At 42.2% G+C, this 13,807-nt stretch overlaps 1 protein-coding gene across 1 annotated transcript in view; it reads left to right on the top strand.

Annotated features, from left to right (window-relative positions):
* Window positions 1-7,186: 7,186 nt before the first annotated feature.
* Window positions 7,187-13,807, top strand: part of LONRF1 (LON peptidase N-terminal domain and ring finger 1) — a 32,636-nt gene continuing 26,015 nt past the window's right edge. The window contains exons 1-2 of the mRNA XM_007519952.3: window positions 7,187-8,159; window positions 13,624-13,742. Of these exons, the coding sequence (XP_007520014.1) occupies window positions 7,430-8,159; window positions 13,624-13,742 (849 nt within the window). The 5' untranslated portion in view covers window positions 7,187-7,429. The remainder of the gene's footprint in view (window positions 8,160-13,623; window positions 13,743-13,807) is intronic.

Genomic DNA, 13,807 nt, shown 5'->3' with positions numbered 1-13,807 from the left:
ATAAAGAAAATTTAAAAATAAAGAAATGAGGGGCTGGGTAATGGCACACCTCCTTAGTTGCATGTATTACCATGCACAAGGACCCAGGTTCAAGTCCCAGATTCCCACCTGTAGGAGGAAAGCTTCACGAGTGGTGAAGCAGTGCTGGAGCTGTCTCTCTGTCTTTCCTTCTCAATCTCCTCCTCCCTCCCAATTTCTTTGTTTTTGTAATTTTTATTAGTGATTTAATAATGATTAACAAAACTGTAAGATAACGGGGTATAATTCCGTACAGTTTCCACCACCAGAGTTCTGTGTCCCATACCCTCCATTGGAAGCTTCCTTATTGTTTATCCCGCTGGGAGTATGGACCAAAATTTTTTATGGGGTGAAGAAGGTAGAAACAAATTCTCTCTGTTCTAGCAGACAAAATAAATAAATAAGTTTTAAAAATAAGCTTAGAAGAATAAAGAAATTAAGCAAAACAACCACGTTTCTGTCTATGGCACCAGAGCCCTTTTTTTAAATTTTCAAATAATTTTATTGGATAAATAATGATTTACGGGACAGTTAATGATACATGAGTACAGATTATCTCCCCATGATAGGTGTCTACGTACAACTCCTACTACCAACCCAAGTCTTTTCTTCACCATCATGTCCTGGGGACCTGACACTGTCTACTTGCTTTTCTATCTTTCCCATCTTCCCTAAGTTCAGAGTTTTTTTCTGTGCTGAAATATAGCTCACCCATTCCAAGTTTTGCCCTCTTAAGAACCACCTATAAGTGAGACATCTAGTATTTGTCCTTCTCTTGGTTTATTTTACTTGCTTAACATGATTCATTCAAATTCCATTCAGGATATGAAAAAGGAGAAAACTTCATAATTTTTTACAGCTGAGTAATATTCCTCTGTATTGGGCTGATGCATTTTTCCAAAGAAAAACATAGAAAAATATGTCATGACTTTTTTGATAACCTGATATATGTATACTACAACTTTGTTAAACACTCATCTGTCCTTGGCTTTCTCAAAGCACTTTTCTTTTTCTCTCATTCAACTATTTTAATTGAGGACTTACTATATGTTGCAGGTACTGAAAATCCAGTAGTGAATAAAGCAGTATATCACATAAAGAATATTTTTCCTTGTAGAATTTATGTTTTGGAGCTAGGTAAGCAATAAAGCTAAATTAGGTATACAGGATATTGAGGATAAGTACTAAATATAAAAACTACTCAAGGGGCCAGAGGTAGATCATTCACTAGCACATGTCTTACCATGTATGATGTTATGGGTTCTACTTAGGACATAACACCTGAGTAGCTAAGGACAGATCCAAAGGAATTTCATGTGCTTTAGTATCTTTCCCTCTTCTTTCTTTTTACTTAGCTTACACCTCAATCTCAATGTGGAGTGAAAATTGAAGTAGGCAAAAAGCCACAGTGTCATATACACACACAAGGTCCTGGGTTCATCCCCTGGTACCATATTAAAAGAACACGGAATGACAAAGAATAGTTTGTGTAGATAAACACAGGAAGCCATGTGAGAATGAAGATAGAGACTTGGATTGATGCAATCATAGACCAAGGGATGCCAGGAATCATCAGAAGCTGGAAGAAGCAAGGAAAACTCTTCCTCTAAAGCCTTCAGATGGGATATAACCATGCTTACATCTTGATTTCAGAGATCTGAAGTCCAGGACTATGAGATAACACACACACACACACACACACACACACACACACACACACACACACACACACACACACACTTTGTTCTATGCTTTCTCCCCTCCTAATGCCAAATCCCAAAGCACAACAACAAGAAAAAAAAGAAAAAAACTACAGAAATCAGGACAGAGTGACAAAGGGCCAGGCAAGTCATCTCAAAGAGGAGGGGATGGTGGTGGTGGTGGTGGTTATAATATTTTAGAGGAAGAGAGGAAGGCAGTTTTGTAAATGGCTAGCAGAAGAGCCTCCCAGGCCAGGAATATAAAAAAACACAAAGGTCCTGAGGAGACCCTTGTGCCCTTTAAGAATGGTAGCGGACAGAAGCACGATATTGAAGGGTGGGACACATTAAGTTCTGTCATTTAGGTCACAGTGAGAACTTGGGATTTTTTTTTTTCCTAGTTAAAACAGGAAGCAAATGGTTTGTTTCTAGAAGCATGCAGTTTATGTTTGACAATGATTTCTCTGGTTGCTGTATTAATAAAACAACAAAAAACATTTGACAACAGTAAAGACCAGACTGGAGGCTATTGCAATAATCCAGGAGGTATATGCTGCTGGCATTATGAGAGGATGAGATGGGGGTCAGAGTCTAAATCTCCTTTGAAAGTATCAATAGAGCCCAAAGGATTTTCTAGCCTAACAAAAGTGGGTGGTGGTGCACTTGGTTGAGTGCATGTTATAATGTGCAAGGACTTGAGTTTAAGTTGCTCAGTCCCCAGCTGCAGAGGGGAAGCTTCACAAGGGGTGGAAAAGAGATTCAGGTGTCTGTCTTTCTTCCTCTCTGTCTCTTCCCTCTATATTTCTGGCTGTCTATATCCAATAATTAAGGATAATTTTTAAAAAATGAAGTGTGAGAGAAAGAGATGCTGAGAATGACTCCAAGATTCTTGACCAATGTTGCTTTCCCACCAAATCTCAAATCTCTAAGGTTGTTCTGAAATTTCCTCTCAGCAGGCATTTCCAAGTAAAAATAGTAATAATAATACTGGCTCCTTATAAACCATTAACACTTTATAATTGTTTTTGTTGTTGTTATTAAAAATTTGCTATGTTAGAATTAAATGCTTTCTTGATTTATATAGGTACATAGATATTGTTGAATACAATTTTGTTTCTAATTGCAATATATATTTTTTAATTTAAGGAATACCAAGCCAATTGTTTTATTTGAGGACCAGAGATGCTGTTGACTTGGGTTAGGGTAATGGGGGAGTGTGGGCAGAATGAGGGGTAAGAGGCAAGGGAAACAGTCAAATTCTAGATGTATTTTAAGGATCAAAGGAAGCAAAAGGATTTTTGGCAGATCTCATGGGGAGTATGAAAAAGATATGAACAGACTATCTCAAAAATAAATCGATTGTCTCAGTAAGCAAGTAACAATAGTGAAATATATGATTACACCATTAATTTTTGTTTGTGGAATCATTCAAAATAGATTATCTAGTGTCTCTATGGTATCCTATTGCTCTGTGTGCTAGAGACACATGAGTAAACATGAGAGGTCAGAACTTCCCTCCCCTCCACGGGCTTACTTTCTAGAGGATGGAGGGCTGGGGTTTGAGAAAGGAAAATGAATAGAGAGTACAAAGGGAATTCACAAGTGTTTTTTTTCTTAGAAATTGATAAACAATGTGTGAGATTCATTGCTATGTCTCTTTACAATTGGATACTAAGAAGTGCCTTCATTTTACCAATCTGACTACCAATAGGAGAGACTATGATTATATACTTACTATTTCAGAAAATTAAAAAAGTAGAACTAAGAATAGTATTCTTGGTAGGGGTAGTCCTTGAGAATCTGACAATGCTCTCCTTAGGGATAACAGAGAATATTTTAGTAATGAGTAGTAAACTGTATTTGGTTAGACCTTAGTAATTTCAGGCAAGTAGGTTTAGATATCTACTCAGCATCACCTCTATGTAACCTATTCAGGTTGTCCTCATTAGGGCTTTCCACTTAGAACATCGTTTTAGCAATCATATACTGTATTTTTAGACTCTTATATAAACTTTCCCACAAATGCCGACGTTATATAACCATCCCCCCCCACCTTTGCCTCTAGCTTCTCACTGATTTACAGTAGAGGCAAGAATGGTGAGTTGCAGGGGCATCCTTGTGCAGTGACTGAAAACATTTATCTCCCATAGTTCAGATCCCCTCCTATGGGCAGGGCTGAATATATATCAATGAAGTCTGCTTCTGGCTCCCTCCTCTTTTATTCTCAGCCTTCACTTTCTGCTGTAACTTTTTCCAGCAGGTATAGCATTTTGCTGTGTGCCTGCCTGTGGGAGACTCTCTGCTCCCTCTGTGTCCAAACAAACTCCTGGGGTTCAGCTCCAGAGTGAAGCTACCTGAGAGTTCCAATTTCCTCATTTTACAGATGGCAAAGGAAGCTCTGTGACTTCTTGGCAGGCACAGAGGCACAAATGCAGTGAATACCGGGTCTCTGGATTTCCTCTCCTGTGTGACTACAGTTGAAACTAGTAACTTCTTTTATCCCTGTGCTCTCATATATATGACACGAGGAGTATGAGAAAATGGTCTCAGAACTTCCATCTGTGTGTTATGTACAGATGTCACTGGGTATGCACTGACATTCTATTTTGTTTTCAATTCTAGTATGGACTAGAATATCATCAACTAAATGAATCAGTAAGAGGACATATTTTTTTCTAGGCTTTCTCAAGCTTAAATTCAGTCTTTTTTTCAATTGTAAATTGTGAAGAGACAAATGTTAAATTCACCCACGGCAAAAAAAAAAAAAAAAGGCTCAAACACACATCTGCTTCTTCTTGTACAAGAAAAGCACTATGTTGTACTATTCCTAAATAGTTTACCTAACTCTATCAGGAAAAGTCTCCTTCTGGTGTGTGTGTGTGTGTGTGTGTGTGTGTGTGTGTGTGTGTTGGGGTGGGGGGTAGGGGGTGGGAGGCCAGAGATACAAGATACACAGGCTGGGAATGATGGTGATAAGCATTTTCCAAATTAGGAAACAGATATGCTTTTCTTCTTACTCGCTTACATAACTGATCTATTTTAGAAGACAACACTAAAAAACTGAAATGAAATACAAATCTCATGATTTTACTACTTGGTTAACAAAGATAGAAGCAAGAATAGAGAAGAATGGAGACTAGAGAAGAGTGCTTTCACCCCATCACACTCCTGGGGTGCGGAGGGAGGGGGGTTGGAGGAGCTGTTTGGCACTTTTCTCAGGGAAGTCAGCTGGGTGACTCAGAGACCAAAGTCCAAATTTTAGAAAGAAAATGAATGAAGAGGGATACTTTTTTTTTTTTTTTCTCTTCTCTGATTTTAAAAAGCACTTGTCTCAAAGTGCATATCCTCTTTTGGAGGCATAGAATGACTCAAGAGTGACCTGTCCTAGAGCCTGTGATTGTTTTGCCCCAGACTTCCTGATTCAGAGGGAAATTGTGCAGCACACAAAGGCTACAGAGGCAGCACAGCCTCTTACATAAATAAGTTACATAAATGAGAACCAGTTATGTAAATGTATAAACCAGCAAACATGAATTATAACCATTCACAAATGCCAAGGAGAACATGGCATGATTCCTCCCACAGTCCCGTTTTTCCCCCTCACATTATTATAATTATACCATTTTATTTCACACTAGACACAGATGTGCTTTCTTGTCACATTTATTAGGGGTAGAAATTCCAAAGGACAAATGATAAATCATAGTGTTTTTCTGAACAGTACATTTTACTTCTGGGAGAAATTTCCTCAAACCTAAGTTCTATTTGATAAGACATACATATACATGCTTTTAAACATACTCTCAATCATTCCCTTGCACTCCTAAGCACATTATTTACTATTGTTCATTTTGCAAGATGCTACTCAAGACAAGAATACATCACAAAAGTAAATGTTCATGTATAAATGAATGTCTGTATTACTTGTAGTTTCAAGTCTAAATGAGTATGTGGGCAAATTGAGGAAAGGAAATAATTTAGGGAATTTTACTGTTGGTAAATCAATCTCACTATTCCCTAACTCATATAATTAGTTTTCTCCTTTGGCCTTAGCTGCAATTTGCGTGAGGTTAATGTGATAAGTGAACTCATTTGCTGTTGCACACTATTGGAAAAAGCTTTTCCCTCATCTCCTGTGGGCCTATATATCCATATTTTCTGAAATAACATAGCTTGCTTCTTGTATATTAAAAAACAAACAAAACCCCACAGCAAATCAAACCAACTTTGAGCCCCCTGCTGTCCTGTTACTAGGAATACTAATTAAAAGTTAACCTGTTTCAGACATAGCATGCCCAAATTAAGTCCTTTAATTTGAAAATCCCTTTATTTTGAAAATCAAAAATATTTTGAAAAAAATTCAAAGATCAAGATAATAGTGGGATGAACACTTATCTTTCAGTTTCTAGATATCAGCAGCTCTGTGCTTTGGGACAAATGACATCCCCTCTCTGGATCATTGCTTCTGAGCTTTGAAAAAAGGACTAAAAGCTCTAAGTAGCTCCCAGCATTAATAGTGTGGTTTGTATCCTGTACTTAAATCTGTAAATATTGTCAACTGAAAGCTTTAAACTCACTGCCATTTAAAGGCACTATAACCTCTATACGAAAGTTAGATCACTTTCCCTTTCTTCTGTCTGCAAAACTGAAGACCCTGCTTAAGTGGTAGTGCTATAGTGACTGCTGTGAAAAGCATCTACGGATATATTTTTTTCTCTTAAGATGTCAGATCTGACAGATCTTGGTCAACTGTGGGATAGTGATTGAGCTGTGGGGAGTGCAGCTGGACGGACCTGTGCCACAACCTCCTCTTTAGAGATCTGGGTGGAGGAGAGTTGGGCTGTGTGTGAGTTATCCTGGAAAAGCAGCATTTCCTTGGTACTAGGGAGAACTGCTTTATCTTCTGCTGGGATTCACCCCAGGGACATGCGGGGGCGGGGGGAAGGGTCGGTTCTAAAAGTTGGCCAACTCTGGACTTGAACTATAGACTGACTTTGTATATCCCAGGTCTTCTGCCTCTATGTGTTCATCTGTTAACTTGGGTCATGAATTAATGGAAACTCAGAAGTGCACCTGACAACCTAACCACTACACCAGAGGGGAGGTTCCTACCCACTAGGAGGAGGGGCATGGATCCACCCTCAGCTGGGCGTGTATGTCCAGGAAGAATTTAGGCCGCAGTGCTGGGGAGGCCATCCTTAAGGCTTCAGACAGCTAAGCGCCCACAAAGCCGGTTTTTTGGGGAGAGGCCAAGACAGGTGGAGAAAGGCCGAAATGGGGGGTGGGGTGGAGGCGAGCTGTGTGTACGCAGGTCAGGCCTCTTTGGGGCTTTGTTCACTAACAAGTCCAGCCTTCCTTCGCGAGAAGCCAATTAGATATCGACTGAGAGATCATCTGATCTCGCGTCCTTCAACCAGGAGGGGCTTTGGAAGGGGCGGTGCCAGGCACTCGGCTAGGCGGAGACCCTGCGGCGGGAGGGGGTGGGGGGGGGAAGCGGGGGGAGTCCCGGCCTCTAGAGCGGAGCCCCGGCCCCACCTCGCGCCCGTCAGGCTCCGCCCCCGGGGCTTCCCGGGCGCGCGCCGCCCCGTCGGGTTCGCGCGCCACGCCCCCCTGCTCGCGGGCCGCGTGCGAAGCCGCGTTCCCCGGAGTCTCCGGGACCGTGGCGGCTGCTGGCGGCGGCGGCGGCAGCGAAGGAGCTGCCCTCGTGAGTCATGTCTTCTCCGGCCGTGGCGCGGAGTTCCCAGGGAGGCAGCCGGGAGATGGCCCCCGGGCCGCCGAGCCAGAGTCGCTTTTGGGAAGTGGGCGGCGGCAGCGACCAGTTGGAGCGCGCGGCCGCGGAGTCGGAGCGCTGGGAGCTGCTGCTCCGCCGCGGGGAGCTGCTGGCGCTGGGCGGCCACCTGAAGGGCGCGCTGGAGGCGTACGCGGCGGCGCTGCAGCGCGGGGCCCCGGTCAGGCCCGAGTGTCTGGGGACCCTGGTGGACTGCCTGGTGCTCAACTACCGGCTCCGCCACGGGCTGAGTTGGAGCGCGGCGGCCCCCGCGGTGGGCGCGGATGCGAGCGCTGGCGGGCTCCTCAGCTGCTTGGGCTGCCGGGGTTTTCTGAGTGAGCCGGTGACCGTGCCCTGCGGCCACAGCTACTGCCGCCGCTGCCTGCGGAGAGAGCTGCGCGTCCGCTGTCGCCTCTGTCGGGACCGGCTGCCTCCCGCCGCCGCCGCCGCTGCCACCGATGCTGCAGGAGCTGCCCCGAGGCCGCCGCCTCCGCCTCTGGCCGCAGCCACCGCCGCTTCGGCTTTCCGAACCAGCGTCGTCCTCAATCACCTGGCCGAGAAGTGGTTCCCGGGCCAGCAGGAGCGAGCCCAGGCGGCCGGCCGACTCGGGGAGCTGCTGCATCAGGGGCGCTACCGGGAGGCCCTGGCCGCCGCTTGCGAGGCGCTGCGAGCAGGTGACCGCGCGGGATGCGGGGCGGGCCCGGCCCACCACACCCTCCCCGCTCCAGACAGGCGGGCTGCCGGGGGGGATTCAGCCTCAACTCTCGGGGTACGGGGGGGGGTGTAAGCGGGGGTAGGAGGCTCCTCGCTTCCCGGAGGCCGCCAGACCCCTCTGTATGTGTGTGTATGTATGTGAAAGAGAGGGGGGGGGGGGAGAGAGAGAGAAAGTGATCGCTGGGGGCTCGGAGGGTGCGGGGAGGGGCGGCGCCCCGGGGTGCTTTGGTCACAATGGGGATCGCCCTTGGAGCCGACTGTGACGCGGCTCGGGGAGGGGCGCACCGGCGCGGGGTTCCCTCCGCCCGGGGCCCTGCGGTGGGCCGGGGTACGGCCCGGGCTGGGCTGCAGCCTCGCGGGACATAGGGAGATGGGAGCTGCGGGGCCGCGCGGGCCGGGGACGGAGAGGAACCTCTCGCTCCAGCAGAGACCCGGACTCTCGGCTACGTTGACCTCGGTCTTTACACACACACACACACACACACACACACACACACACACACACACACACACACACACACACACAGTCACACACACAGAGACACACACACAGAGTCACACACACAGTCACACACACACACACACAGACACACACACAGAGTCACACACACAGACACACACACACAGACACACACAGAGTCTCACACACACAGAGACACACACACAGACACACACAGAGTCACCGGGGCAATTGGAAGCCGCGGGAGGGCAGAATTGCATAAGCGGCGAGGGGTGCGTTGTGTAACGGGTGACGTTCGGTGGGCGTGGCGGGAGCTCCCAGTCCGCACCCGGCTCCCCGAGGCCCCGCCGGCGGGTCCGGGCGCTGCGGGCGGGAGAGAGAAGGGAGCTGGGGCGCTTCCTGGGAAGCTTGCTGATGATATGTCAATCTGCTGATGTTCAAATCATACTTCTTTCCACAACCACTTCTGTCCTAAATTTCGAATACATCTAGATCACGGGACAAGAGGAAGAGTTGACTGATCGGAGTTCTTGTTGTGACTTTGTTTTTTTAAATTTTTATATTTTCGATCAGACTGTGGGGGTGGGGGAGGAAGGCCACTGTCGCTCCTTTGTTGGTTTGGGGGCCCCGTAACACCTCTTAAGATGGTTTTACGCCCGCCCCGCCTTGGAAGCAACATTGCCAAACTTGACTATGGAAAAATGAAAAGCTGTTCTTTAAATTGAGTTGCTTTTCTGCCAGGGGAAATTGAGCCTTCCTTCAATATCTCAAGCTATTTTTTCTACTTCAGCCTTGTGGGCTTCTGCTAGCACATCTTGTGGGTAGAGGTCAGGGGTGCTGCTAAACTTCCTACAATGCACAGACGAGTCGCCTACACATTTATAAGGCCCAATATGCCACTGTTTAAAACCTTGTGCTAAATGAGTATATGCCAAGATTAGCATCCTCATTGCGATGAAATAATCCTTGAAAATGATCCCAAGAACAGACTTCGCAATATGTGTGATATATACTGATGATGTTAGGGATATTTACAAACTATCAAGTATCTGTTTGTGGGTTTTTACCCATAATACTTAATTTTAAACTCCAAACCTTTAACAAACCTTACATCTTCATATTCTTTTCATGTCTTTGTGGTAAAAAAAAGTACAACAGGCCCTGGACAAAAGAAAACTATTTTAAATATAAAATTTTGATACAGTTAGTTCTGCCCCTCTGGGTGAATGAATACTGGTGAAGCTGAAGTTTACTAAATAGATATTAGTTACTGGCCATGATCATCCATACAAACATCAACAAATCTAGGACAGTGAAAGGACTTGTTCACAATCATACAGCTAGCTGGTTATATAGGCAACCCATTACCCTCCAGGTCTCCTAAGTGCTAGACCAGGGTTTAAAATGGCATGATCCAGTATTAGCTGATACATAGTGATTTCACTTCTTAAATTAGACTTCTCATGGGAATTCAGATTATAATCCATTGAAGAACAGTACACTTACTAATTAAGGTCTCATTTACAGTTTTATGATCAGTAAGTAATCTGCAGGAAGATTCTAGATCTTGGACTTAAGATATTAATGGAAGGAGACTGATGTCCTCTCCTTTTTCTTAATTTTTGTAGACTGCACTTATGAATTCAGCTACTTAATATTGCTTTTGCAGGCCTTTGACTTTAACCTCAGTAGCTTATTTCCCCCTCCCCTCACTTTTAGATCTTTCAAAAATCTTTAAAATCATACTTGAAAAGGTATGATTGGTACAAGTGAGGATAAGTTTTTTTTTTCATCTTTTAAATTTTTAATGCAAGACAGGAGATGGAAAAAATCTTACAATAAATACTAGTTGACAAAGCACAAATACATGTTTAGTAGTTTTTGTGCTTAAATAAAAATGTCAGCTGGTAGACGTTTGTACAGATGTAAATTCCTGAGTCAGTTAGCTAGATATGCATTTAAACTGTACTTAATGTAACTGCAGTTGTTACTAATGGTACTTATTATTGACAATAAAAAACCTTTAATTTCTTCATATAATGCTTATAATGAAACAAGCAAGTAGTATTAACTGGAAAATACGTAATGTAGTCCACAGATAGCCCACACATATCCAAATTTATCCCTGTGAACAACAAAGGAAAGCTTGGAAACTTTTGCCCAAATCAGTTTTCCATTGAGATTACATAAGTTTCTGTTGAATTGAAATATATTTAGATAACATTTAATCCATTGATCTCTTGGTATTAACTTTCAAATGTTTCATAACTTTCTGTCTTTTTAGTATTCAAGGAAATTATATAAGCTCTTTCTACATTCAGACTTTATACTTGAGTACATTGAAATGATCCCACTTTGTTATGCTGGCTTTTATTTTTGGTGAGTTTTACACTGGCTTGCCCATCCTCCCTGTATACAACCCTCTTTCCTCAAAGAAAACAGCAGTATAAATGACAAGTTTTATTGGCTTTAAAAAAGATCAGAAAGAACATTGTATTAAAAATACTTGGGAAATTTTTTTGCCTTTCATATTAATTATATAGTCCTTGACTGTTAACAGTTCTTTTTAATTCTATATATAATTTGATATTCAGAAAGAATACTGGAGTACTACTTTTTTTTTTCCTTTCTCATTTTGTTGGAGTTTAATGATTTACAGTATAGTTAACACATTTGTACAGCTTCTCATCCCCCTGTGACCAGTGTCTACAAAACCTTCTAGGTCCATTTCCACCATCATGGACCAAGACCTCACCATCCTTTTCACCCGTTCCTTTCTTTCCCAGAGTCCCCTGTTACATTGCAGTAACTCTATATTACTGTTATCCTCAGAAAGAGATGGAGGAAACCTTATGTGTGTATTGGGAGAAGTGGGTTGCACTATGAACTTGTAGTTAAAGCTGTTCTTTATTAGGAGTTGACTGCTTGGGTTTGAATCTTAATTCTCTGGCCCTGGCCCTGTCCTCTACCTCTATTTTTTTTTTCCCCATGCCTGAAAAGTGAGAATAGCATCTCATAACTCTATCAATATCAATTGCCTAAGGTTATTTTGTAAAGTGCTTTGAATGGTGCTTAACAGTAAATTGCCCAGTAAGTATTAACCAAGCTGTTTTTTAAATGTAAAAGTGCTATAGCTGAAATGATTTAGCTAGCATTAGAATCTAAACCTCATGACTAAGTTCTGCTTGTTTTTGCCACATTAAATTGCCCAAGGAAAGGTTAAGTCCTAATTCCAGTTTCTGCATGTTTATTAGTAACATTTTAGCACTATCAGTAAAATTACCTTTCATTAGATAGCTACTGAAGAACTATAGTTTTAAAAACTAATGAAATTATAGGTGAATGCTGCATATATTTAAAGAAAATAGACATTTACTGTTTCAACACATAACATTAAGTCATTTGAATCTAATCAGTAAACTCAGTAGTATTCTAACTTGTTTTACAAGGGACTTGAAACAAACATTGACTCTTTTTCTTAGCATTTACAAAATACTTTCACTTCCATTCTCATAACTGAACCTGAGGAAAGATATATGAGATAGCAGGGCTAGTCTTAATATCTCTAAATAAAAGGGAGGGGGGAAAGTCTCCCAAGAATTTAGGTGATGTTGTTGGGGCTTCCTAGTTCTAAGCTGCCTTTTTCAGATAGTTGGTGACAGAGGCAAAGAGGGAGAGAAGGGAAGACACAGTCCTAAATCTTCCTGTGGTGTGGGACTGGCTCTGTCTTCCCTGGGTGGGGTTAAATTGAGCATCATCCTCTTTTAAACAAGGCATTAAAGGTCTTTATGCCCTTCTAACAATGAGTTTTCTTTTATAAGCAAAAATTTCTGAGGACTTTAGAAATGAATAGTTGTAAAAGAAGAGTCTAAAGCTAATGTAGATCTATTGCTTAGACTTCGTTTTAGAATTTACTGTACCAGTAGTAAATGATTATGTTATTGGTGGACTAGCTAAGTGTGTGCAGTTCTACCTGCCACTGAATACTAAGTTTGTTTCTTAAATAGTTATAGAAGATAGTAAGATCACTAAGTTTTTCCTCAAGTACTTGAAATTAGATATTTTTATACCAAAACCATTTTTTATAATGGCATGGATTAAAATTTTGACCTCTTAAAAATGTTGATTATGATTATAACCCATTTACTCTGAAATGAGGACCACTTTCGTATCATCATAAGACTGAGCCTTGGTGTTTGTAATCATGGGAATTCTATGTGATAGCTACAATATAGCTGTTTATGCAGATTTAGATATTAGGGTCCACAAATAAGATCTAAACTAGAAAGGCAAGTCTAAACACTTCAGATATATGTGTTAATTTTATATAGCACACGCTATATTAAGAAAACATTCATTTTTTTCCCCTTAGGATGATTATTGACATATAAATATTTATTTTTATTTATTTTATTCTTTTTATCCTTTTTTAATTGCTAGTAGGTTTATTGTTGGGGCTTGGTGCCAGCATTACGTATCCACCATTCCTGGTAGCCTTGTTTTTCCCCTTTTCTTAAATTTTATTTGAGAGGACAGAGAGAAATTGAGAGGGGAAGGGAGATAGGATGGGAGAGGGAATGACAGATAACTGCAAACCAGCTTCACTACTCATGAAGTGTCCCCCCCTGCAGGTGGAGAGTGGGGGTTTGAACCCCAGTCCTTGTGCATGGTGATATGTGTGATGTTGCACCACCACACACACCTCAGAATACTTCTTTATAAGTAGGTTGTGTTAATGGAAAAGAGTGTTATTAATTTCTTCCACTGATCTTATAATGTCTTGATAGAGCTTTTGATAAGATTCAACATGTGAATGGGCTGTACTCATTGTTGGTCCACAATCTTTAATTTGTGGGTATTGACTGGATTCTTAAGTTGATTCTTAGTCCAGTGTTAATTATTTTGTGAATTAAACATTTATCTTTAAAAATAATAATCAAGCTGTTATGAATTATTTCTTTCAGAGCCCAATGACTTGACTCTAAAAATTTACAGAGCTGAATCCTATGCTGGTCTCCAAGAGTTTAAAGCAGCTATAGAAGATTTAAATGCAGTTCTCTTTCAATTGCCAAATTGGCCTGAGGTAAAGTTACCATTTTACATTAGCATACACTTTATAATTTTATCTGTAGGGAACCTGTATTAAAT

This window comes from Erinaceus europaeus, chromosome 2, assembly GCF_950295315.1.
Source record: "Erinaceus europaeus chromosome 2, mEriEur2.1, whole genome shotgun sequence".
In the NCBI taxonomy this organism is placed as follows: domain Eukaryota; kingdom Metazoa; phylum Chordata; class Mammalia; order Eulipotyphla; family Erinaceidae; genus Erinaceus; species Erinaceus europaeus.
Note: the sequence above shows the minus strand (reverse complement) of the source record. Positions and strands in the feature narration are given on the sequence as shown.